This window comes from Jaculus jaculus, chromosome 3 (genome assembly GCF_020740685.1).
Source record: "Jaculus jaculus isolate mJacJac1 chromosome 3, mJacJac1.mat.Y.cur, whole genome shotgun sequence".
NCBI classification, from domain to species: Eukaryota; Metazoa; Chordata; class Mammalia; order Rodentia; family Dipodidae; genus Jaculus; species Jaculus jaculus.
In genome coordinates, this window is record NC_059104.1 from 108935985 (window position 1) to 108961262 (window position 25278).

Genomic DNA, 25278 nt, shown 5'->3' on the forward strand with positions numbered 1-25278 from the left:
GCTCATGTCATCATTTTTCCTGCCATCATGGATCTTCCCCCTCAAGCCTGTAAGCCAAAATAAACCTTTTTTCCCACAAGCTGCTCTTGGTTGGGTGATTTCTACCAGCAATGCGAACCTGACTGAAACAGTAATGTTGGAACCAAGAGTAGGATTGCTGCTAGACACCTGACTATATGGCTTTGGCCTTTTGGAGCTGATTTTCAAGAGGAATGTGAAAGAATTTGAAGCCCTGGCCTATATAAATTAGCCAGACGCCAAAAGTGGCATATGTAGAGGCAAGGGGCCCTGGTGTACCCATATCTACATACACATATCTACACATATCACAAATACATAAATCTTAAGATCAACAAAATTTTGGTAATAAATGAGAATGTATACTTACTAAACTTTTACAAACATCTGCAATATCATTCATAAGCTTTGATGTTAACAATCGTAAGAAATAGCCAGATGCAGTCTTATTTGGATTCTCCTGTAATGCAGACCAAGAACAAAGCCAGAAAGAATAAAAACAAACACTTTTTTCTGAAGGGTAATAATTTTACTATCATGAAGGCAATGTAGATAAAAAAGTTCGGAAGTAGGGCCAAGATATAAGCTGCTTAAGAAATATTAACCTCTTTTCTTAGCACAATAATAACTATAGCAAAAGTCTTTCATTGTACTTAACAACATTAAAGTACCAGCTACTTATCCTAAGCTTAGTTAGCAATAACTGTAGGCCAAGGTTTACTGTTTCATTTCTTTCATTCTTCGCTTTTATCACGGCATAGGAAAAGTCACTACAAAATTAAAACTATATGTCAATAACTTTAGCAGCTGTCTATGTACTTACTAATTTTCAAAAATATTTCTAACTATTAGCATCATTCTAGCCAGAGGCCTATTCCAAATCAAGACAAATATTACTCATAGTAGCACTTGTTACGTATGTTATCTAGGCAAAAGAAAGTAAGGTTTGTATTGGTTCTAGGTATAGTGATATGCAAACCACATACTAGTGAACAACTACCTAATTAAATGAATGAATATATGCTAGCAATATAAGACTCACCGATGAAGCCAGATGCACAAGGTGGTGCATGTGTCTAGAGTTTGTTTGCAGTGACTAGAGACCCTGGCATACCCATTCTCTTCTTCCCTCTCTTTCCCTATCTTTCTTTCTCTCTCTCTCTCTCAAAAAAATAAAAAGACCCACTTATGTAATTATATTTAAAACCGGTAAAACAATGAAGTTATAATATTAATTTCCAGGCTGGAGAGATGGCTTAGCGGTTAAGATGCTTGCCTACAAAGCCTAAAGACCCAGGTTTAATTCTCCAGTAACCACGCGGGCAAATTGCACAAGGTGGCTCAAGCTTCTGGAGTTCGTTTGCAGTGGCTAGAGGCCCAGGCGTGCCCATTCTCCATCTGCCCCTCTCTCTCTCTCATTCTCTCTCAAATAAATCATAAATAAAATATTTTTAAAATTAATTTCATGTGAAATTAAGATTACCAATTTATTCATTCACCTAAATATTTTATTATCATTCAATTTAATTTTAGATCAGTTTATAAACTTATAATTACATTTTTAAAAGTCAATACTACTACCAAGTAATATATCCTATAAATAGGCTATATACTACCAAGACTATTTTTAAATATTAATTTTTAAAAAGTTTTATAAACATATACATACATCTACTATGTATTTTGATCATATTTGCCCCCAATAACTTGTCTGATTCCCCTCCTACTCCTGCTAACTCCTTCCCAACTAGTCTCCCTCCAAGAAGATTATCTTACCTTGGTACATTTACACAAGCAACTCGTACATAGATGCATCACATTTCTCAATGAACCGATTCTATATTCCTCATTAGTCTTATTTTTAAACAGAGAGATGCTTTCTCCTGCACACTGCATGAGAGACTATTCACAATGGAAAAAATACAAATGCCAGTTAAAATTAATACTTTAGTTTTGCTTTTTAAAGACTTTCAACTAAAAGTAAAAATTAAATGGACTTTAGAAGCTGCACATGAATTTGGGAGTGGTAACTGACACCTACAATCCCAGCACACAAGAGGCTGAGACAGAATCGTTGTGATTCTGAGACTAGCTTGGGATAAACAGTGCATTCTAGGCCAGTCAGCCTGGGTTAAAGAATGAAATGAATGAATGAACAAGAAAGGGGGGGGGGGAGAGAGAGAGAGAGAGAGAGAGAGAGAGGAAGGAAGGGAGGGAGGGAGGGAGGGAGGGAGGGAGAGAGGGAGGGAGGGAGAGAAGAAGGAAGGAAGGAAGGAAGGAAGGAGGGAAGGAAGGAAGGAGAAAAAGAAAAAAGGAGGATCAGAAAATAAAAATGAGTAAAAAAAAGTAAGAGAAGGAAGGGAGAAGACGGCCATGGTGGCACACCTTTAATCCCAGCACTGAGGAGGCAGAGGTAGGATTGTGATGAGTTCAAAGCCACCCTGAGACTACACAGTGAATTCCAGGTCAGCCTGAACTAGAGTCAACCCTAACACCCTAGCTAAAAAAAAAAAAAAAAAAAAAAAAAAACAGAAAGAGAGAGAAGGGAGAAAGAAAAGGAGGAGGGAAGGGAGAACGTGGGCAAATGTGGACTAACTGTGGCAAGACACACTTGTAATCCCCAACACTAAAGAGGGTACAAGCAGGAGGATAGCAAATTTCATGCCAGGCTTGACTACACAGGAAGACTATCTCAAATAATAATAATAATAATAATAATAATCAAGAAAGGAAAAAGAAACACTACCAATCTTATACCCTACCAGTCCCTTTTCAAATCATACCACACAGTAGTAGCAAGACAGGAAGAAGGTTTCAAATTTAGAGGCTACTTGATTAATACTCTCAATCAAAACTTAGATTATAGGGCTGGACAGCTGGCTTAGCAGTTAAGGCATTTGCCTGAAAAGCCTAAGGACCCAGCTCAATTCTCCAGGTCCCATGTAAGCCAGATGCACAAGATGGCACATGCGTCTGGAGTTCATTTTCAGGGGCTATAGGCCCTAGCGCACCCATTCTCATTCCCCCCCCTTTTTCTTTCTCTCTCTCTCTCTCTCTCTCTCACACACACACACTCTATGTCTCTAATAATAAATAAATAAATTTTTAAAAATCATTTAAAAAATTAGATCATAGCCAGGCATGGTGGCATGCACCTTTAATCCCAGCACTCAGGAGGCACAGGTAAGAGGATCACCATGAGTTCAAACCTACCCTGAGACTATAGAGAATTTCAGGTCAGTCTGGGCTAAAGTGAAAAAAAAAAAAAAAATTAGATCACTACAGCTCAGCATGACAGGTAGGAGGCCAATCCAGGGTTATAGAGTGAGTTCCAGGTCAGGCTGGCTACAATGAGACCTTGCTAGTTGTGGCGGGGTGGGTTGCATTTACAACAACAAACAAAAATAATTAGATCACCAAAGGGAAGACTTTTAAAAGCATAGACAAAAATCAGTATCAGGGCTGGAGAGATGATTCAGTGGTTAAAGGCACTTGTTTACAAAGCCTATCAGCCTGGGTTCTAGTCCCAGTACCTATATATAAATTAACCAGACCCCCAAAGTGGTATATGCAGAGGCAAAAGGCCCTGGTGTACCCATATACATACACACTCACACATATCTACAACACATAAATAAAACTATTTTTTTTGTTGTTGGTTTTCTTTTTATTTTTGAGGTAGGGTCTCACTCCAGCCCAGGCTGACCTGGAATTCACTATGGAGTCTCAGGGTGGCCTCAAACTCAGGCGATCCTCCTACCTCTGCCTCCCGAGTGCTGGGATTAAAGGCATGTGCCACCACGCCCGGCAAAACTATTTTTAATTAGTATTTGTGCTGATAAGCTTACCTTTAAATGTGAGATAATTTCATTTACCATATTTATAATTGGCTTAAAAAAATTTCAAATCTTTAAGAACACAAAACGTAATTTTTTTCTCAACTGCATAGCCTATGTTACTTGAATATATCTTATCTAAAATGCATAGAAAGTGGGGGAGATTAACATGGGATTTTTTTTGTAATCATGGAAAATGCTAATAAAAAATTTTTAAAAATCTAAGAGGATATAAATAAATAATATGGAATAAAAAAAAGAAAAAGTTTTCCAGATTTCAAAATATTTGCATATAGACAATATCTTTAAGATGAACCCAAATTGGGCTGGAGAGATGGCTTAGCGGTTAAGCGCTTGCCTGTGAAGCCTAAGGACTCCAGTTCCAGGCTCAACTCCCCAGGACCCACGTTAGCCAGATGCACAAGGGGGCGCACACGTCTGGACTTCGTTTGCAGTGGCTGGAGGCCCTGGCGCGCCCATTCTCTCTCTCTCTCTCTCTCTGTTGCTCTCAAATAAATAAATAAACAATAAAAAAATTTAAAAAAAAAGATGAACCCAAATTATAAAATAAAACTCAATTGAAACAAGTGAGTTTTGTTTCAATTACACTTTACATATGTCTCAAGGTAATTGTGTACAGCTACACGTTGTGTATCTACATTTTAACTATGACCTGTAACATGAAATCAGAAAGGGAATTTTCCTTTTTTAAATTTATGCTGTGACTCAGAAAATTTCCAGTTTTAGTTGGGCATGGTGGCTCACATCTTTAATCTCAGCATTCAGGAGACTAAGGTAGGAGAATGCCATGCGTTTGAGGTCAGCTTGAGCTTAAGTGAGACCCTGCCTCAACAAAAAAAAAAAAAAAAAAAAAATGTGTCTAGTTTTAGAACACTTCAGATTATGTATTTTCCAACTAGGGATGTTCAACCTATACAAAAGTTTACATTCAAGCTACACAAAAGTTTATTTTACATAATTATTTCTTGAGAAATACTAAAACTTTAGTACAAGTTTTCCTACCTTGGCCTTATGGAATAATTCTGATTTATATGCTTCCTCTTCAGTTATTATACTCACATAACAGTAGCAGCCAAGAACACCCACCAAAAGACTTGAACATCGGACAAGTGTTTCTGTATTTGTAATCTTTGAATAAAGCACAAGTTAAAAATATATTTAATAAATAATTCTGAATACGATGGGATTATCTTCTGTAAGTACAAGCCTATGAACATATTAAAAAATTAAAATTCAGCCAGGCGTGGTGGCACACACCTGTTTTGTTTTGTTTGTTTGTTTGTTTTTTGAGTTAGGGTTTCACTCTAGCCCAGGCTGATCTGGAATTTACTATGGAGTCTCAGGGTGGCCTTGAACTCATGGTGATCCTCCTACCTCTGCCTCCTGAGTGCTGGGATTAAAGGCATGCGCCACCACATCTGGCGGCACACACCTTTAATGCCAGTACTTGGAAGGCAGAGGTAGGAGGATCGCTTTGAGTTCAAGGCCACCCTGAGACTCCATAGTGAATTCCAGGTCAGCCTGGGCTAAAGTGAGACCCTACCTCAAAAAAAAATTTAAAAGAATTAAAATTCAGCTAATTAGGTTAAAGGTAGCATGGCATGCATCTTTTAAAAACATTGCAGAGGGCTGGAGAGATGACATAGCGGTTAAGTGCTTGCCTGTGAAGCCTAAGGACCCCGGTTCGAGGCTCGGTTCCCCAGGTCCCACGTTAGCTAGATGCACAAGGGAGCACACGCGACTGGAGTTCGTTTGCAGAGGCTGGAAGCCCTGGCGTGCCCATTCTCTCTCTCTCCCTCTATCTGTCTTTCTCTCTGTGTCTGTCACTCTCAAATAAATAAATAAGTAAAAGAAAAAAACATTGCAGAGGTAACTGTAGAGTTATGATAACCAATATTCTCAAGCAAAATAGTTTAAGTATTTCCTAAAAGACAGGTAAGATATGTCCTCTGAAAGTACCAAGACAGGTAGGGTGTATCCTCTTAAAGTAGCACAAGTGTGGTACACACACAGGGCCTTAGTATTTGAAGTAAGAATGAAAGAAAGATATTACATTCATAAAAAACAGCATTAAAATGCCCTGCCAGGAAAGATATGCCCTCTGGCACAATAGTGGCATGAATGTTACTGGAGTAACGAACTGCTTTCTGATTAGATTTGAGACCCAATCCACAAGAGAATTCCTGCCTGGTACTATAAACCTGGCCAAAAGTCTCTGGCTTAGGGCACAAGCCCAATAGAGGCAACCTACCAGTGTGATTATGCTTAACAGACAACACGTCAAACTGCCTTCTAAAATCTACATTTGTTCCCATTGATTAATATTGCTGCAAATCCTCAGTCATAAAAGTTTCTTATCACAATGGGCAGTAGTTAATGCGAAGATGCACAGCTAGCAAAATTTCTGAGAAGTGACTACCATGGGCTCAGCCTCAAAGAGGCTAAACACCTAAACCACCCCTCCAAGGCTCAGGGAACCTCACAGAAGGCAGGGCAGAGAGAATGAAAGAGCAAGAAAATGGGGAGGAGGGCTGTAAAACACTGTCTGCTGGGTAAACATGGGCTGTGTTCTAGATACACCATGGATGCAATACTCATAAATTTATAGCAGCTATGGTTTCCTGCACAAGACTGAGAGTATCAATACATCACCTTTGATGGGTGAAGGATACCTCACACCTCCCAGAGTAGCCAATAGCAGCTAACAGTTGCCAGGAGAGGAGAATCAGGATCATCAGCAATGTGACCATAACCACTAGAAAGTTGCTCATTCCACAGTAAATAACCTTCTCTATCCATGATCATGCAAGCAACCCTAATTTATCTCAATGAATTAATAATTTTTTGAAGGCATGAAAATAAGTGTGGTAGTTTGAATGTATGGCCCCATAGACTCAAGTGTTTTATTAAAATTGAGTTAGCAACTGGATAGATGGCTTATTTGCAAGCAAAGGGATAGAGAGGAGACAGAGAGAGAATGGCTGTGCCAGGGCCTCCAGCCACTGGAAACAAACTCCAGACCAATGTGTCACCTTGTGCATCTGGCTTATGTAGACCCTGGGGAATCAAACCTGGGTCCTTTTCTCTTCACAGGCAAGTGCCTTAACTGCTAAGCTATCTCCCCAGCCTCACTACATAATTCTTATGTTCACACCTGTACTATTTCCCACTAGCCTACCCAAAGAGATTTTTGCTACCAGAATTCTTGGTATAAGGAACATGCTCAAAACTATTCTTTGCTTTTCCTTCCTACATGCAAAGTTATCCCTACTTGTTATAATTTTAAAACCTTTTGATTTTAAAACCAGGCTTCTTACCATCCTTAGTGCCTTTTACACTCCCATTTCTCCTTCCTAAGTCTGCCAGGCTTAACTTAAATATAGCCTTTAATTCTTTAGAATAAATAAATAAATAAACTCACATCAGATGAGTAACTATTTAGAAGTTTTTCTGATAATCCCAGAAGATAATGATCCAATGATTCCTTTAGATTGTGGTACACAGAGAAGCCAACATTATGTTGGTACTTTTCTGGAGCACATTCTTTCCCAATGGTTAAAAAATTCATCTTGTCAAAAGTTGTCTGAAGAAATAATTCTTCTACTTCTGAAAATGAAGGTTCCTTGGTGTCTTTTTGGTGATGTTCACTTCAAAAGTGAAATCTGGATTAATAACCTTACCCCACATAGTAGCAACATATTACATATTTTAAAAAAATCAAGGTAGTGTCTATATCAGAGACTGCATTTACAATAAGTGAATTATTGTTTTAAATGTTCTCTTTAATATACTTATATCAGATTTCACTATTCAATAGAAAAGTTTACTAGTACATAAATATACAAATTTTAATTACAAAGGCAAATTCATAGAAATATTAGAAAAGAATAACATCAGGTAACAAAAATGACTATTGAAAACATATCCTTTTATTCAGGTTTGATTTTTAAATTGTAGGAGTTTGCCGAATGTGATGACATACACCTTTAATCCCAGCACTTGGGAGGCTGAGGTAGGAGGATCACTGTAAATCCGAGGTCAGCCTAAGATTAATTCCAGGTCAGCCTAGGCTAGAGCATTATAAATAAATGAATTAATTAAATTAAAATACAGGATTTTGCTTTCTGCCCCCTTGAGATGGACTTTTTCATGCAAGTGAGTTAGTCAAATGATAAAACTTTAATCTCTGAGACCATCAACCAAAAGTCAAGGTTTTTTAATTGATATTTTCAATACTTTCTTTGAGAGAGCAAGAGAGGCAGAAAGAGATGGAAAAGAGGAGAGAAAGGAGAAAGATAGAGAATAGGCATGCCAGGGCTTTTTGCCACTGCAAATGAACTTCAGACACATGAGCATCTGGCTTTATGTGTGTACTGGGGAATCGAACCTGGTTCCTTTGGCTTTGTACGCAAGCGCCTTAACAGTTAAGCCATCCTCCAGCCTTAAAGCCAAGTTTTAGATTTATTTTTATTTTAATTATCATTAGTTTTTGGCTGGAGAGATGGATAGCTCAGCAGTTAAGGCATTTGCCTGCAAAAACTAACAACCTAAGTTTGACTCCCCAGTACCCACATTAAGATGCACAAAGTGGGATATGCATCTGGAGTTTGTTTGCAGCAGCTAGAAGCCCTGATGCATTCATTCTTATTCATTCTCTCTCCCTCCCCCCCCTTTCTCTCTCCTTGCAAATAAACAAATTGTAAAATGTGTGTGTATGTGTGTATTATCATTAGTTTTCACTGTTATTTTTCCTTGAGATTGGCTCTAGTTCCATTGCCCAATATTGTCAGCTTCAAACTCCTGACTTCACATGATCCTGCTACCTTAGCCTTTTAAATGCCATAATTATAGGCACATTATACCAAACTCTCACTTGTTTTTAGAACTAACAAGTTATACCAAACATGGGTACTTGCAAAGAACTCACATAAATTTTGTTTATAATTTCCTCTCATGTCACTGTTTTTCTTGACATTTATAGTACAACACACAACATTAAGAATATTACATTTATCTAAAGTTATAGAACAGACTATAACCACTGTTTAACTTTTCCCTGCCTAACAGGTGTACTTTTTACTTGAACAATTTAGACCATAACTACTATTAAGATGAATTATCACCCTTGCTAAAATTATCTTTGTAATAGTGCTACATCTTAAATACCACAGAATTAGGGCTGAAGAGATGGCTTAGCGGTTAAGGCACTTGCCTGTGAAGCATAAGGAACATTCCCCAGTACCCACATAAGCTAGATGTACAAGGTGGCACACCCATCTGGAGTTGGTTTGCAATGTCTGGAGGCCCTCGTATGCCCATTCTCTTTCTCTATCTGCCTTTCTCCCATAAATAAATATATACATATATATACACATATACATAAACATATATGTATATGTATGTGTGTGTGTGCATGCACATATATAGAGAGAGAGATCACAGAATTATAGTAAATAACATACCATTGTGGCATACTTTGGAAGAAATTCATTGCAGCTTTACAGTTTTTCACAGTGAGACTCACAAGAATTTTCTCCAGTATTAGATGAGGATAATTACTAGAAAGAAAAATGAAAATCTTCACTTACAAGACCATAAGCCATTTTTTTTTCTTGTTTATTTTTACTTATTTGAGAGCGACAGACAGAGAGAGGGGGAGAGAGAGAGGGAGAATGGGCACGCCAGGGCCTCCAGCCACTGCAAACAAACTCCAGATGTTTGCGCCCCCTTGTGCATCTGACTAACGTGGGTCCAGGGGAATCAAGCCTCAAACCGGGGTCCTTAGGCTTCACAGGCAAGCGCTTAGCTGCTAAGCCATCTCCCCAGCGCAGATCATAAGCCATTTTTTAAAAATGTTTTAACATCCATGTGTAGCTACAAGCTTTGACCTCTAAAATTTGGTTTCAAATTAAAATTGTTTTGATTAGTACTGATTTTTTTGTCTGAAAGAAGAAATGAAAGACACACGTATTGCTTCTGGGGTTTCTAACACTGCTTAGAAGCAGAACTAAACAATTATTAAAAGATGATTTCTAAATAAAAGGTAACAAATCAGGACTGGAGGGATGGCTTAGGGGTTAAGGCATTTGCCTGCAAAGCCAAAGGACCCAGGTTCCATACCCCAGGACCCATGTTAGCCAAATGCACAAAGAACCACACACATCTGGAGTTTGTTTGCAGTGGCTGGAGGCCCTGACGTGCCCATTTGTTCTCTCTCTCTCTTCTTCCCTCCCTCCCTCCACCTTTCTATGTCAAATAAAATAAATAAAATATTTTTTAAAAAGGTTACAAATTATAAAAGCACTAGGTTCTTCCCTTTAGTAGTTGTCATTTAGTTCCATTACCATCTATAAAAAGGTCAAATCGGCCCATCCTAGGCCTTAAGTCCTATTTTTTTTCTTCTTCTTGTTTTTGTTCGTTCCCCCCCCCCCCAAGGTAGAGTCTCACTCTAGACCAGGGTGACCTAGAACTTACTCTGTAGTGCAGGCTGGTCTTGAGCTTCCAGTGATCCTCCTACCTCTACTCTGGGCTTATCCTACTCACTTAAAAAATTTCACCCTGGGCTGGAGAGATGGCTTAGCGGTTAAGCGCTTGCCTGTGAAGCCTAAGGACCCCGGTTCGAGGCTCGGTTCCCCAGGTCCCACGTTAGCCAGATGCACAAGGGGGCGCACGCATCTGGAGTTTGTTTGCAGAGGCTGGAAGCCCTGGCGCGCCCATTCTCTCTCTCTCCCTCTATCTGTCTTTCTCTCTGTGTCTGTCGCTATCAAATAAATAAAAAAATAAAATAAAATTATAAAAAAATTTTCACCCTGAAGGTAACCCTTACTATAATTTTTAAAAGAATTATATAATAGATCTATTTACAGAAAATCACAAAGGAATACCTAAATGCTTAAGGAATCATACATATTGGGGATGACTGATTAAAAGGCACTAATTCAAAGGCAAGAGAAAGAAGTTTTGGTGTTCTGTTACACAGCAGGATAATCACAGATCAGAATAATATACTACATATTTTTTAAAAGAAATCAGACTTTTAGGGCTGGAGGGATGGTTTAGCGGTTAAGCGCTTGACTGTGAAGCCTAAGGACCCCGGTTCGAGGCTTGATTCCCCAGGACCCATGTTAGCCAGATGCACAAGGGAGCGCACGCGTCTGGAGTTCATTTGCAGTGGCTGGAAGCCCTGGTGCGCCCATTCTCTCCCTCCCTCCCTCCCTCTCCCTCTCCCTTTCCCTCTCCCTCTCTCCCTCTCTCTCTCTCTCTCTCTCTCTGCCTCTTTCTCTGTCGCTCACAAATACATAAATAAAAATTTAAAAAAAAAGAAATCAGACTTTTAAATGGGTTCACTATAAATAATAACCGCTTGAAAAGACAGACATGTTTACCCTGATTCAAACATTATGTAAGTATCAAAATATTATACTGGAGTAATTTAAATTTTTTAAAGAAATATATATAGATAGATATCTGTCTATATATCTATCTCCTTCATGAACATTCCCTACATGGTAGAGAAGAGTAAGCTTTTACCTCAGAAATGATCCAGGAATAAAGACACAGATGACTGTTGTTTAATATTTTAGGGCTAATTCTGGGAAATTCTGCATGATCATCATAAAATAAAGACATGTGACATCTAGCATGTGGAGGGAGCCTTATGACATAAAACAACAGTGTGCGAAGAAACGGAAATTACCTCTGAAGAATGGGTGGAAGGTCTGTACTGTCTTCTAAGTCATCCTCTAACTGATACAATAAAAGCCATCTCATTATCGACTCCCTTAAGGAAAAATTTCTATTGGCTTCACAAATATTTTGTTCTGTTCCAGTTTTTTCTGTGTCTGGAACTGCACAGATGTTCAGTGCCAAGGCCAAACAACATACTGAAGGGCTAATAGAGAAAAAAAATAGACAGCTGTTGAAATTAAATTCTATGAGGGGCAGAGCCTTTATCATGCTTACCTCTATGCCTGCAATGCTCAGGACAAAGGCACATTGTAACTTTAGACAGGAAATATTTTACATTTAAGAAGACTCTTGATTAAAAATTCTCTTCTGAGGAAGGGAGGGTACTTAATAGGTTGATATTATATATATGTAAGTACAATGATTGTGATGGGGAGGTAATATGATGGAGAATGGCATTTAAAGGGGAAAGTGGGGGGGGGAGGGAATTACCATGGGATTTTTTTTTTATAATCATGGAAAATGCTAATAAAAATTTTAAAAATTAAAAAAAAAATTCTCTACTGAAAGCCAGGCATGGTGACGAATGCCTTTAATCCCAGCACTCAGGAGGCAGAGGTAGGAGGATTACTGTGAGTTTGAGGCCACCTGAGACTCCACAGTAAATTCTAGATCAGCCTGGGCTAGAGTAAAACCCTACCTTGAGAAGTAAAAAAAACAAAAAAACAAATTCTCTTCTGGGGCTAGCAATATGGTTCAGTGGGTAAGCATGCTGTGGATGGTCTACAAGGACCTATTCACACTGAATTTGATTCTTCAGTACCCATATAAACAGCTTGGTTAGTCACTCAAGCTTGTAACCCCAGGGTAGTAGAAATGAAAGAATTGCTGGGGCTCCCTGGTCAGACATCTAACCGAAACCAGAGGTATCTCCAGGTTCAGGAAGAGACTCCATCTCAAAGAAATACATGACTGAGTGGATAGAGGACAAGACCTGATGTTCTCCTCTAGCCTCTGTGCACATTTACTATACACACCACACACACACACACACACACACACACACAGTAAAAAAATCTCTTCTGACAACATTACACAGTGCTACAAAAAATAAGGCTTACAAATACTGAATTATTCTATATTATAAATAAATGAAATTTAACTCCAATTCTTAAAAGAAAATTGGCCTTAAAAACCTTTCATGTTGACCTAATTTCATATTCATACATTTAAGTCTTCATGGCCCAACAACAAAAGCATGTGAAATATAATTTCACATACATACATATACATATGTGTGTGTATATATATATTTTGTTTGTTTGTTTGTTTGTTTTGTTTGTTTTTTGTTTTTTGAGGTAGGGTCTCACTCTAGCCCAGGCTGTCCTGGAATTCACTATGAAGTCTCAGGGTGGCCTCAAACTCATGGCAATGTTCCTACCTCTGCCACCCGAGTGCTGGGATTAAAGGCGTGTTCCACCATGCCCGGCTCTAATTTAATGTATCTTTAACTGAAGTAACAACTAGGAAAATGATCAAGAACATGGAGCTGGAGAGGGTTCAAAAGTTGAAGGTGATTGCTTGAAAATGACCAGGGACATATATGTATGTATTTGCAAAATCTGACATAATATAACCTACCTTGAAGGTTTACAGGCTGAGCCAGTAAATAATTTCCAGAAGTCTCTGTCAAGTTCAACTAAACTACCTTGAATAATGGCTCCAACTAAACCAAAGTTTTCCGTTTGTATCTGTTCTAAACTTATACCACGAAAGATAAGAGACCAAACTTTAATCCAGAGTTTCAACAAATCTGACTTTTGAGAGCTTTCAAGGTTTGATTTCTTGCCTTGACACAAGGCAACTTCTGTAAGGCATCGCAGCACATATGGTGTACGTTCCCCACGTCGCTGCTGAAGCAGAAGCTGATACAGTATCAACAGTAATGGAGAAAGTTCACAGTTCGGTAAACTTGCAGGATACTTTGATATTAACTGGGTTGTAATCTGTAGCCTACAAAAAAAATTTTTTAAGTTTATTTTAAATTTTTCAATCCCATTAACAACCTAAAAGAAAGTACAAAAATCCAGAATATTTTTTTCTTAGAGAAAGTGAGGCAGAATGGCTTCCGTGGAATCTGAAGAGAGATTGAACATGGGTCCGTAGGCTTCACAGGCAAGTGCCTTAACCACTAAGCCATCTCTCCAGCCTAGAATCTATATTTTCAAAGAACAGGTGCCACGAAAAAAAAAAAAAAGGCATGTTCACAATATCCTAACTAAGTCATTATCTTCATATTTTTCCATGGTGTTTTCAAAAGTAAAGTAGGTGTTAATATTTATTAGGTGTTCCTTATTAAAATGGCAGGAAGGCCAAGCGTGGTGGCACATGCCTTTAATCCCAGCACTTGGGAGGAAGAGGTAGGAGGATCGCCGTGAGTTCAAGGCCACCCTGAGACTACAGAGTTAATTCCAGGTCAGCCTGGACCAGAGTGAGACCCTACCTCAAAAAACCAAAAAATAAAATAAAATAAAATAAAAAATAAAATGGCAGAAAGAATAACAACTTTTTTTGAATTGCTAGTTAAACTATTTTCTTTCCCTTACACAAAAAAAAAACTAACAGAAAAATAAAGAAAACCTAAAAAGCTAGTTTTGACACTAATTCATTAAAACTGTTATTTCTTGACACCTATTAATTAATTCAACAAAATCTGTTAGAAATTCTCTAGAGGTATGCCACTCAAGAATAGAAACCTTGTACTACTCATCAGTGTATCTTTAACGCATGGCACATCCAAGATATTCAATAAAAAATTGATTGATTGGGCTGGAGAGATGGCTTAGCGGTTAAGCACTTGCCTGTGAAGCCTAAGGACCCCGGTTCGAGGCTTGATTCCCCAGGACCCACGTTAGCCAGATGCACAAGGGGGCACATGCGTCTGGAGTTCGTTTGCAGTGGCTGGAGGCCCTGGCACACCCATTCTCTCTCTCTCTCTCTCTCTCTCTCTCTCTCTCTCTCTCTCTCTGCCTCTCTCTCTGTGTCGCTCTCAAGTAAATAAAAATTTTTAAAAACAACTGATTGATTGATTGATTGATTAAATGGACAAATTGAAGGACCTGGGCTGGAGAACCGAACCTGGGTCCTTTGGCTTTGCAGGCAAGCATTTTAACTGCTAAACCATCTCTCCAGTCCTTCGGAAGGCTATCATTCATTCCTCTCCTAATCTAACTGTACACAAAGGTGCTACGGGCTATGTGTCTGACAAATCTCATCCTAGTGAGGTACACAACTCAGTGAACTCCATAAAGCAGAAATTAATGGTTGCCTACCAGAAAGCCAGGCCCTTCTTCTTTGCTATGTCTCTGCTTAAAAAAGGAAGCCCTGTTTTAATATCAGCAGATAAATCATTAATTATGAATCTCAACATGCACTGGAAATCACATTTCACTTTGCACCTAATGGTTTGTAAGTAGACAAGTGACAGTTCTAGTCAATGAAACAAATTATTTTGCTAGAAGTTTCATGAGATGGGGAAAATGACTTAAATGATACTGGAGTGCTGGAGAGATGGCTTAGTAGTTAAGGCTCTTGTTGGCAAAGCCTAAGGACTCAGGTTCGATTCCCCAGTACCCAAGTAAGGCAGATGCACAAGATGGTGCATGCATCTTAAGTTTGTTTACAATGGCTGGAGGCCTTGGTGTACCCATTCTCATTCTCTTTTTCTCTCAAAGTAAGTAAATAAATAACTAAAATATTTAAAATAACAATGGAAGAGAAAAATTTTAACAACTTACCAAGGCACAAGATCAAAGTCATTCTGTAACTTCTGCAAATAATCTTTTATCACTTCCCAGCCCACTTCTATTCTCCTCCTTTTGCAGGGTGCCGGGTAATCAGTAGATTCTCTTTGTGTACTAGTATAGCACAGAGAAATATCCAAGAATCTGGTATCTTCATTAAAAAGCTAAAAAATAAATAAATAAATAAGCGGCACATGGTGCATACCTTTAATCCCAGCACTCGGGAGGCAGAGGTAGGAGGATTGCCATGAGTTCAAGGCTAACCTTAGACTACATAGTGAATTCCAGGTCAGCCTGGGCTACAGCAAGACTCTACCGCGAATAACTAAACAAAAAAAAAAAAAAAGGTAAAATAAATAAATAAACGTACATTTTTACTGCTATAGTTTTAATAGGCTATGAAAAAGTTCTTCCCAAATGAAGATATGGGGAATTCATAGAGTAGTAGTCAACAGAATTATGTAAACACGATCAAAAATAAGTAGTAAAACATTTTGTGTAATTATAATAACATCTTAGAAAATAAACGTTATATTATTATTAGTTTTATTTAATGGGGACATTTACTAAAAGTACAAAGAAATATAAAGAGAGCAAAATCCTGTATTTTCAAAGGGATTAAATTTAAAATTACTAATAACATTTAATAAGACAAAAAAATTGCCAAGTGTGGTGGCAAATGCTTTTAATCCCAGCACTTTGGAGGCAGAGGTAGGAGGATCACCATGAGTTCGAGAGCACCCTGAATGAGTTCCAGGTCAGCGTGGGCTAGAGTGAGAGCCTACTCAAAAAATCACACACACACAAAAAATTACCACCTGGGGTGTTAACCAAATCTCTGAGAAAAAAGTTTACTTGACAAACAGTATGCTATTAACTGATGAATGCATAAACAAACTATAATATATCCATACAGTTGAGCATTACTCAATCATAATGAATGGGGATAGGAGAAACCTAGCTTCTTTTAGGTAGTTTCAATTAGAGATTGAGGCTCAAAGAGAACCAGGAGATGCCACCACATATACCTCCTCGCCCTGACACAAGAACAGAACTCTTGGCAGAAATGGAGTTTGTGTCTGATCGAGACTGATCTACAGCACCCCTTACTGCCCAGTCTAATGTGCCCCCTGGAAACCCCTGGGTTTCCAAATCTATAAACAATCAGGTCTTCCCCTTGCATATAAAGGCTCTCATCTTCTTCCTGTCTGGACCTTTTTCACCTTTGTAGAACTCTCTCTGGATTCCCTCCCTCTCATCTCTGCTTAGATACACATGACTATAGCTTCCCCCTCAACCAGGAGGAAGAGCATAACACTGTTTCTTGGTCTGAGGCAACTCTTCTGCTTGCCTCTGCTTTACAGTTTGGGTACATGCATGATTTTCCAGTGGTCTCTGAATCTACCATGTATTTCCCTTACACTCTAGATCTACCATAGGGGTGCTCTCAATAACTCCAGGCCTGCTGTAATAGCTTTAAACTAGGGGTAACCATCAGAGTAAATATCTTTTTGTTTGTTTGTTTGTTTTGTTCTCTGAGGTAGGATCTCACTCCAGTCCAGGCTGATCTCGAATTCACTATGGAGTCTCAGGGTGGCCTCGAACTCAACGGCAATCCTCCTACCTCTACTTCCCAAGTGCTGGGATTAAAGACGTGCACCACCATGCCCAGCTAGTGTAACTATCTTTATTACTCATTCTTCCTCTGAACTTCTTGGTCTCTGTTTTCCTCTCTGCTTTTCTGCCTCAATTCATCACCATTTGCTCTCTTAACTTTCTCTCGTGGGAAAAGCACATGACAGATACCATGGAATAACTTCTAAATCTCCCTCCAAAGCTCCAAAATTCTATCTTCCATGTGTTTTACTCCAGTCTGTCTTTGAAAGGCTCAGTTTCTCTGCAGTGAGCTTTCCATGTGCCTGCAGCTCTGCTCTAAACCCTCTTTAAAGGCTTTAGTTTCTCTTAAGTTAGCTTTCCACATGCTAGCAGTTTTATTCTAATCTCTCTTTAAAAGCCTCAGCTTCTTTTAAATCCCAAACTACCTTAGATAAACTCCAGAATTTTTTATTTTCCCCTAAATAAACTTAATAATTCATAATTTATCCTTCTTGAATTCATCTAATTCTTTATTAGCAGTAGGACATAACCCAAAATGGGGATCATAAATTCTGGGGGACTTCTCCTGAATCCCCATATCCTGCATCAATAAGGAATGGCCAGATGTAGTAGGTGCATGTGCCCTTAATCCCAGCACTCAGGAAGCAGAGGCAAGAGGTCACTGTGAGTTTGAGACCAACCTGAGACTTCACAGTGAATTCCAGGTCAGCCTACCTGAAAAACCTACCTCAAAAAACCAAAAAAAAAAAAAAAAAAAAAAAAGAAAAAGAAAACCAGAAGGAATGAAATACTATCTGTGGCACTCAATGAAGAACATCCTGTTCAGTGAAGAAACCTGGGGACAAAGACCCCATATGTATGATTCCATTTACATAAGTGTCAAAACAGGAAAATTATTCCAGAGATTGGAGGTATATTAGATGTTGGTTGCCAGAGGCTAGGAGAAACAAAGAATTGGGATTGAATGCTCATAGGTCTGAAGTTTCTGATGTCTGAAATTAGATAGGTGTGATGTTTTAAAACCAAACCAATGAATTATAGATAGTAACAGTGAAGGTTATACTACATAAATTCTAATTCATAAAAAAGAAGCAAACAAAGCCAGGCGTGGTGGCACACGCCTTTAATCCCAGCACTCGGGAGGCAGAGGTAGGAGAATCGCCATGAGTTCAAGGCCACCCTGAGATGACAGAGTTAATTCCAGGTCAGCCTGGACCAGAGTGAGACCCTACCTCGAAAAACCAAAAAAAAAAAGAGAAGCAACCAAACAAACATACATACATTAGAGTTAAGGTAATCTTATTAATTGTAGACAATCTTAAGAAAGAAAAGTACATTACTAGTCTTATATTTACTTAATCAAAAGAGTTATATAGTCAATTAAAAGGAAAATTCTGGCTAGGTGTGGTGGCACACACCTTTAATCCCAGCAGAGGTAGGAGAATGGTCATGAATTCAAGGCCACCCTAAGACTACACAGCTAATTCCAGGTCAGCCTGGACCAGAGTGAGACCCTACCTCAAAAAAAAAAAGGAAATTCTGGCCAGGCATGGTGGTGCACACTTTAATCCCCGCATTTAGGAAGCAGAGTTAGGAGGATTTCTGTGAGCTCAAGACCATACTCAGACTCCAGAGTAAATTCCAGGTCAGCCTGGGCTAGAGTGAGACCCTACCTCAAAAAAACAAAAAAAAAAGGAAATTCCAGAGCCAGGTGTGGTGATGTGGTGACATATGCCTTTAATCCCAGTACTCAGGAGGCTGAGACAGGAGGGTCACTGATTTCAAGACCAGCCTGTAACTACATAGTGAATTCCAATTAGGAAATACCAAATATGTATATTTAGAGTATCACAATGTACAGAAGAATTTTATATATGTATTAAATCATAGCTTTGGTTTATTTTCAAGACAAGGTCTCAATCTAGCCAAGGATGACCTGGAATTCACTACAAATTTTAGGCTGTCCTTGATCTCAGGCAATTATCTAACCTCTGCCTCTCAAGTGCTGGGGTTAAAGCAGAGAGAAAGGCTGGGCGTGGTGATGCACTCAGCACTCAGGAAGCAGAGATAGAACTCACTGTGAGTGTGAGGCCACCCTGAGACTACAAAGTGAATTCCAGGTCAGCCAGAGCTAGAGTGAGACCCTACCTGGAAGAACCACCACCACCACCACCACCCCGGCCCCCAAAAACAAAAAGGTGAGAGAAAGAAAGTATGGACGTGTCAGGGCCTCTTGCCTCTGCAAACAAACTCTAAGTTCATGGGCACCACTTTGTCCATCTGGCTTTACATGGATACTGGGGAATCGAACCTAAACTGATGGTTTTACAAGCAAGTACCTTTAAACATTGAGCCATTTCCACACTCCCAGAGTAATTGTATAAGCTTCTTGTGATAAGACAAGTCTTAAAAGGCCAGCAAAGGAAAAAAAATAGGAAATTGCAAAGTGTGACAATAGCTACTATACCTGGTGACAAATGTCTGCCATCAGTTCAATCAAACTTTCCTTGACAGCAATATTACGAGATCCTGAGGAATATTTTCCTCTACTTCCTATGTGACTTATCTCATTTACTAGCAGGTCATATAAGTCGTATAAGTTACTTTGCCATTTTGTTGATTCATAAGCTCCTATAATCCAAAAAATGTAAATGTAATTTACATACACACTTGTTTTACACTGTCAACTCACAAAATTATTTTACTATTAAGGTGCATGAACATTAGAAAACAATTAGTCCAATCTTCTACCCAGTACTAATGTGTCTTCTGAGAATATCCTTAACTCCACTTCTGAATGGTGCTCACAGGCAAAGTCAGATAACTGTGGTTCTTATAAATTTCTTCTATGATCTGGTCAAAATGCCTCCTTTTCCTAATTTACTATCTCCCCTAAAGAAAATAAATTAATACATTCTCTCCACATGAGGAAACAGCTTCTCTATGTGTTTTCTGCTATTGTTTCCTTACACTGGTATCAAATGTTACTGACCTATGATTGATATATATCTCACCATCCTAGCCATCTTTCCTATGACACAATCCCATCAACTTATGTCCTTCTTAAAATGCTGACTTTGCAGGTCTGGTGAACATGCTATTCCAACTGGCTGAGTAGTACAGAAAACAAGAGGACAATAAACTCCTTCAAACAAGGCGCACCATAACAATAATTTATTGTAGGCTGAAACGAGTGAATTTTTCTGGCAGCCTCACCATACTTGTTGAGTCAATTTTTTATTCATTCTAAATATGTAGTTAATTAGTTAATAAGCCTGGAATTCACTATGTGGTCTCAGGGTAGCCTCAAACTCACGGTGATCCTCCTACTTCTGCCTCCCGAGTGCTGGGATTAGAGGTGTGTACCACCACACCTGGTGAAAAAGTCACCATTCTTTTTTTTTTTTTTTAATTTTTTTTATTCATTTTTTATTTATTTATTTGAGAGTGATAGAGAGTCAGAGAGAGAGAGAGAGAGAGAGAGAGAGAGAGAGAATGGGCATGCCAGGGCCTCCAGCCACTGCAAACGAAATCCAGATGCATACACCCCTTGTGCATCTGGCTAACGTGGGACCTGGAGAATCAAGCCTTGAACCAGGGTCCTTAGGCTCACAGGCAAGCACTTAACCACTAAGCCATCTCTCCAGCCCAACCATTCTTATATAGTAGTTACATTAGAGGTAAATATTTATATTTATATGATACAATAGCTCATGAAATACAGTTTGTTCCTTCTTAGCTGTTATTACTCAATGTAGCAGGCCATCTAATAAGGTCATGATTATTAGCCATAATGAACTGGTTCAAAGCCCAAAGACAATTACAGACAGATCATAAGGGAGCTCATTAGACTCCACTGACACTCCATGAAGTTCTGATCTACTGAACAGAACCACAACATCTGTATTCTTGATAAAAGATAAATGGGGCTGGGCATGGTAGAGCACACCTCTAATCCCAGCACTTGGAAGGCAGAGGTAGGAAGATCACCTTGAGTTCGAGGCCATCCTGAGACCACATAGTGAATTCCAGGTCAGCCTGGGCTAGAGTGAGACTCTACTTCGGAAAAAAAAAGATAAAAATAAATGCAAGGAGGGCATGGTGGCACATACCTAATCCCAGCAGTTGGGAGGGCTAAGGTAGGAGGATGGCTGTGAGTTCAAGGCCAGCCTAGACTACAGAGTAATCATCCTGGCCTACAGTGAGATTCTGCTTCAACCAAATAACTAAACAAAGATAAATGCAAAGGAATACATGAGGACAAGTGATTCATTTCTCTGTGTATTGTTGTAATTTTGTTGCTATAGTTTTCTTTTTTTTCCCAGAAAATGGCCCTGGAGTAACTATGAGGCACAAGAGGCAATCGTTCCATTGTACCTCATACTTCTATGAAAATACGCTTATAACTTCTTTAGAAACAGAAAACTCAAACTGGCTGCTTTAAGTCCATTCATTTGATTTTTCTAGTGAGAATTAGTATGTAGATAAACAGCATCCTGCTTTCTCTAAATCATTTTCTTCTAAAGTCTTTGTCACCTCTTAGAACCTAATTAGTAAACATAAACAGCTTGTAGAGGAAATAGGCAACATCTCATTGTGTTCCTCATAATACCCAGCATTATATTGAACAAATGGAAAGGTACAGTGTAATTTATTACCACTGGTTCAAATTCTATAAATGCATGAAAGCCATTTTATGATGAATAACACTGTTATCAGAGGAATGCCATAGTCTCTTACAGAATGCTAATGTCATACTTAAGCTTCTGTTTTAATGATACAGTAAATTCAAGAGTAAAAAAAACCTTCCTTTATACCTTTTTCATGGGTTCTGGCTCCTTGTGGATGGTGGACATAAATCTGGAGTTGAAATAATTCAATAATTACTTCTTTTAAGGAATCATTAAGTCTATTTTGGGTCCAAATGCATAGTAAGGTAGGAAGAATTTCATCCCCTAATTCACACACACGGTTTCGACAGTTAACAGCCAAACTCTTGAGGAAGATTGTAAGGGCTGCTAAGATATGAGTTAGGCCTGCAGAGCTCTTGTCTTGTCTATGATAGAAAACAAAGACCAATTCGGCATGAGAAACAAGCAAGCTAAAGAAAAGATAAATCTATTTTTCAAGCATGACTTAGTTTCAATCATTCACAGAGGAACAAAACCAAGTAAGGATTCTACCTTCCTGCAGAGATTACTCGCTCAACACTATTTACTGCTGCTCTATTAACAATAGGTAGGAAGTGGAACCAGCCTAAATGTCGAACAACTGATGAAGAATATGTGGTACATACACACCATGGAGTGTTACTCAGCTTTGAAGAAAAATGAAATTTGCAGGAAAATGGGTGGACTTGGAAAAGATAATGCTAAGGTAACTCAGGGTCAGAAAGTCAAATGCTGCATGTTCTCTCTCATATGCAGATCCTAGCTTCAAGTTTTTAGTTTTGTATGAGTTGGAGTAAGAGTGAGTAGTAAAGGGCAGAAAGCTAGAAAAGGGCCACGAGGGAGGGCTTTTGAGGGGACAGAAGATATATAAACAGAGGGGCAGAACACTGGGGATGGAATGGACTAAGTGGTCAGGAAAGGGGATGGTGGAAGAGGAGGAGGGAGGGTTAATCAAAATCAAAACTGTTATAAATAAGCTATATGAATATATACTTCATCACTAGCTAAAATATATGTATGTTAAATAAAGAGAGAAACCAGATGTGGTGGTGCATGTATTTAATCCCAGCAGAAGAGGCTCATTCCAAGTTTAAGGCCAGTGGCATACAGTAAGAAGTTCTAGGTTATACTGGGAGTAAAGTGAGACCTTACCTTGAAACACAAAAAAGTTAACAATACAGAGTTTGGGCAGAAGTACCTTGTGGAGATAGATAATGCTGTGCCCAGAAGCCATAGACTATTACAACAAAATGTCACTGTGAGAGGTGGGATACCTTGCAGTAAGTTGTTGATCAGCCTAGTGCTTCTCCAAATAATACAGGCCAAGGCTCTTGGTTGCCTGCCAGAACTAAATGGTAACACCCTATTCATGAAGACATGACATGCCTGGGCTCAAGGACTAGCTGCCATGATACTGGAGAGGGCTAATGCAGCCTGCTGGGGGAGAAAAGTCATCAAAAGGCTTAGCAAGCAGTGGACCCTGCAAGCTTTATGGCTGGCTAGCCAGGACAAATACTGGTGCAAGGATGGCATGTCTTATGGGGGAAATCAACTGCTTTCTGATTAGATTCGAGGCCCACTGCACAGGGGGAGTTCATGTCTGGAACTGAAAACTTAATGCCTATGGCTTGGGAGGTCATCAGCCCTATGGCAAAACTACTACTGCTATTTGGCTAAATGGAAACAGTATGCTCAAACTGCCCTCTAAACTAGATTCATCCCCACAGGTTAATGCTGCTTTCACTTTTGGCTAAAGAAGCTTCTCTTTGCAGCTGGCGGCAACTACTAAGTGTTGAGAGGAAAAGACAGTGGAATGTTCAGCACTGAGACATCTCTATCAAGGATCATCTCCATTACACCCTCTAAGGCTGAGAGAACATTATGGGAAAAGTAGCAGAAAAAAATACACAGCCTAAGGAAGGGGAGGAGTTCTTTGGAATACTGTCTTCCAGCCATTAAGAGGTCACTGCAATTATGACCTCACAATGGCTGATGCTATCTACATACTATGGCAGGGGGAGACACATCAAGATAAAATAGGGACTGGTTGCAAAGAATAAGGGGTTTGGTAGAGGGAGAGGGGGGAGCAGAAGGGGATTTGATCTGGGTACATTGTGCATATGAATGGAGGTTATTGACAAAAAATTTTTTAAAAAAATGGGCTGGAGGGATGGCTTGGCAATTAAGGTGCTTGCCTGCAAAGCCAAAGGACACAGGTTCCATCCCCCAAGACTCAAGTAAGCCAGATGCACATAATGACACATACATCTGGAGTTTGCTTGCAGTGGCAGGAGGCCCTGGTGCGTCCATTCTTTCTATCTGCCTTCCTCCCTCTCTTTCTCTTTCTCTCAATAAAGTAAAAATATTTTTTAAAAGTTAAAAAATGAACCACCATTAAGCAGTAAGAAAAACTTGGTTCTTGAGGCTGGAGGGATGGCGTAGCATTTAAGGTGTTTGACTGTAAAGCCAAAGGACCTTGGTTCAATTCCCCAGGACCCACGTAAGCCAGATGCAGATGGCACATGCATCTGGAGTTTGTTTGCAGTGGGCAGAGGCCCTGGTGTACCCATTCTCTCTCTTTCCCTCTTTCTCTCTATCAACTAAATAAATAATCAAGGGTTGATTTAAGAAAAAAAAAATTAACTTGGTTCTTATTTGGGGAGCCTAGTCCTTGTATCTCTCCCTGTTGCTAAACTATTGCCTAAATTGATACAGAATGCCTACCATTTGTAAAATGCTTACCAGTATAAATGGAAATACCACATATATATCAATTCTTCCAGAATATATATTCTCAATATACCTCTATCATTAAAACAGAGAATATGGAATTATTTAAAAGATACTTAGCTTTCCTTGTCATTAGAACAGGATAGCATTTTTACTTAATGCTTAATTTTTACTTAATATCATTTATTGTTCTACATAATGGGTTGAATTCAGGGGAAACTGGTTATATATAATGGGCTAATGTTCCTTATAAAAGACAGTATTTTAGACTCCCACCATTGTTCTATTAAGTTACTTTCCTCTAAAACTGCTAGGTTTTGCTTTATAGTTTTAGCAATAGCCCTTCTAATTAGGGTCAGACAGACATCATATTTCATTGTGGTTTTGACTTGCAATACTATAAGGCTAAGCATTTAAATTTCTGTATCACTGCACTGGCCATTTGAACTTCTTATAAGAAGTATCTAATTCTCGAGCCGGGCGTGGTGGCGCACGCCTTTAATCCCAGCACTCGGGAGGCAGAGGTAGGAGGATCACCGAGAGTTCGAGGCCACCCTGAGACTACATAGTGAATTCCAGGTCAGCCTGAGCCAGAGTGAGACCCTACCTTGAAAAACCAAAAAAAAAAAGAAGAAGTATCTAATTCTTATTCTTTCCATTTTCTTTCTTTTTTTCTTTTTGGTTTTTTTTCTTGTGAAACAAGATTCTGCAGATCAGGCTGGCCAGAAGCTCACATTCCTCCTCCAATTGCTCAGGCAATAAAACCACAGATTAATCACTGGGAACTCATGAAATTACAAATTGCTGCAAAGGACACAGTGAAAAAAGCAAAGAGGCAGCCTACAGAATGGGAAAAAATCTTCGCCAGCTATATATCTGATAGAGGATTAATATCTA

The 25278-nt window shown here is 39.0% G+C and overlaps 1 protein-coding gene across 5 annotated transcripts in view; it reads right to left on the reverse strand.

Moving 5' to 3' along the window:
- The window catches only part of Atm (ATM serine/threonine kinase), a 157982-nt gene that overhangs the window by 113778 nt on the left and 18926 nt on the right, over positions 1–25278 (reverse strand). For 4 of the 5 annotated variants that reach the window (XM_045145281.1, XM_004652950.2, XM_045145279.1 and 1 more), the window contains 10 exons: positions 21799–22037; positions 19449–19612; positions 15359–15528; positions 13203–13574; positions 11572–11766; positions 9338–9433; positions 7297–7522; positions 4878–5003; positions 1795–1920; positions 389–478 (listed from right to left, as the gene is read on the reverse strand). In XM_045145281.1, coding sequence (XP_045001216.1) covers positions 389–478; positions 1795–1920; positions 4878–5003; positions 7297–7522; positions 9338–9433; positions 11572–11766; positions 13203–13574; positions 15359–15528; positions 19449–19612; positions 21799–22037 — 1804 coding nt within the window. Of the gene's footprint in view, positions 1–388; positions 479–1794; positions 1921–4877; positions 5004–7296; positions 7523–9337; positions 9434–11571; positions 11767–13202; positions 13575–15358; positions 15529–19448; positions 19613–21798; positions 22038–25278 lie in introns of those variants that run through there. The other variant, XR_006636210.1, reaches the window with a different exon arrangement.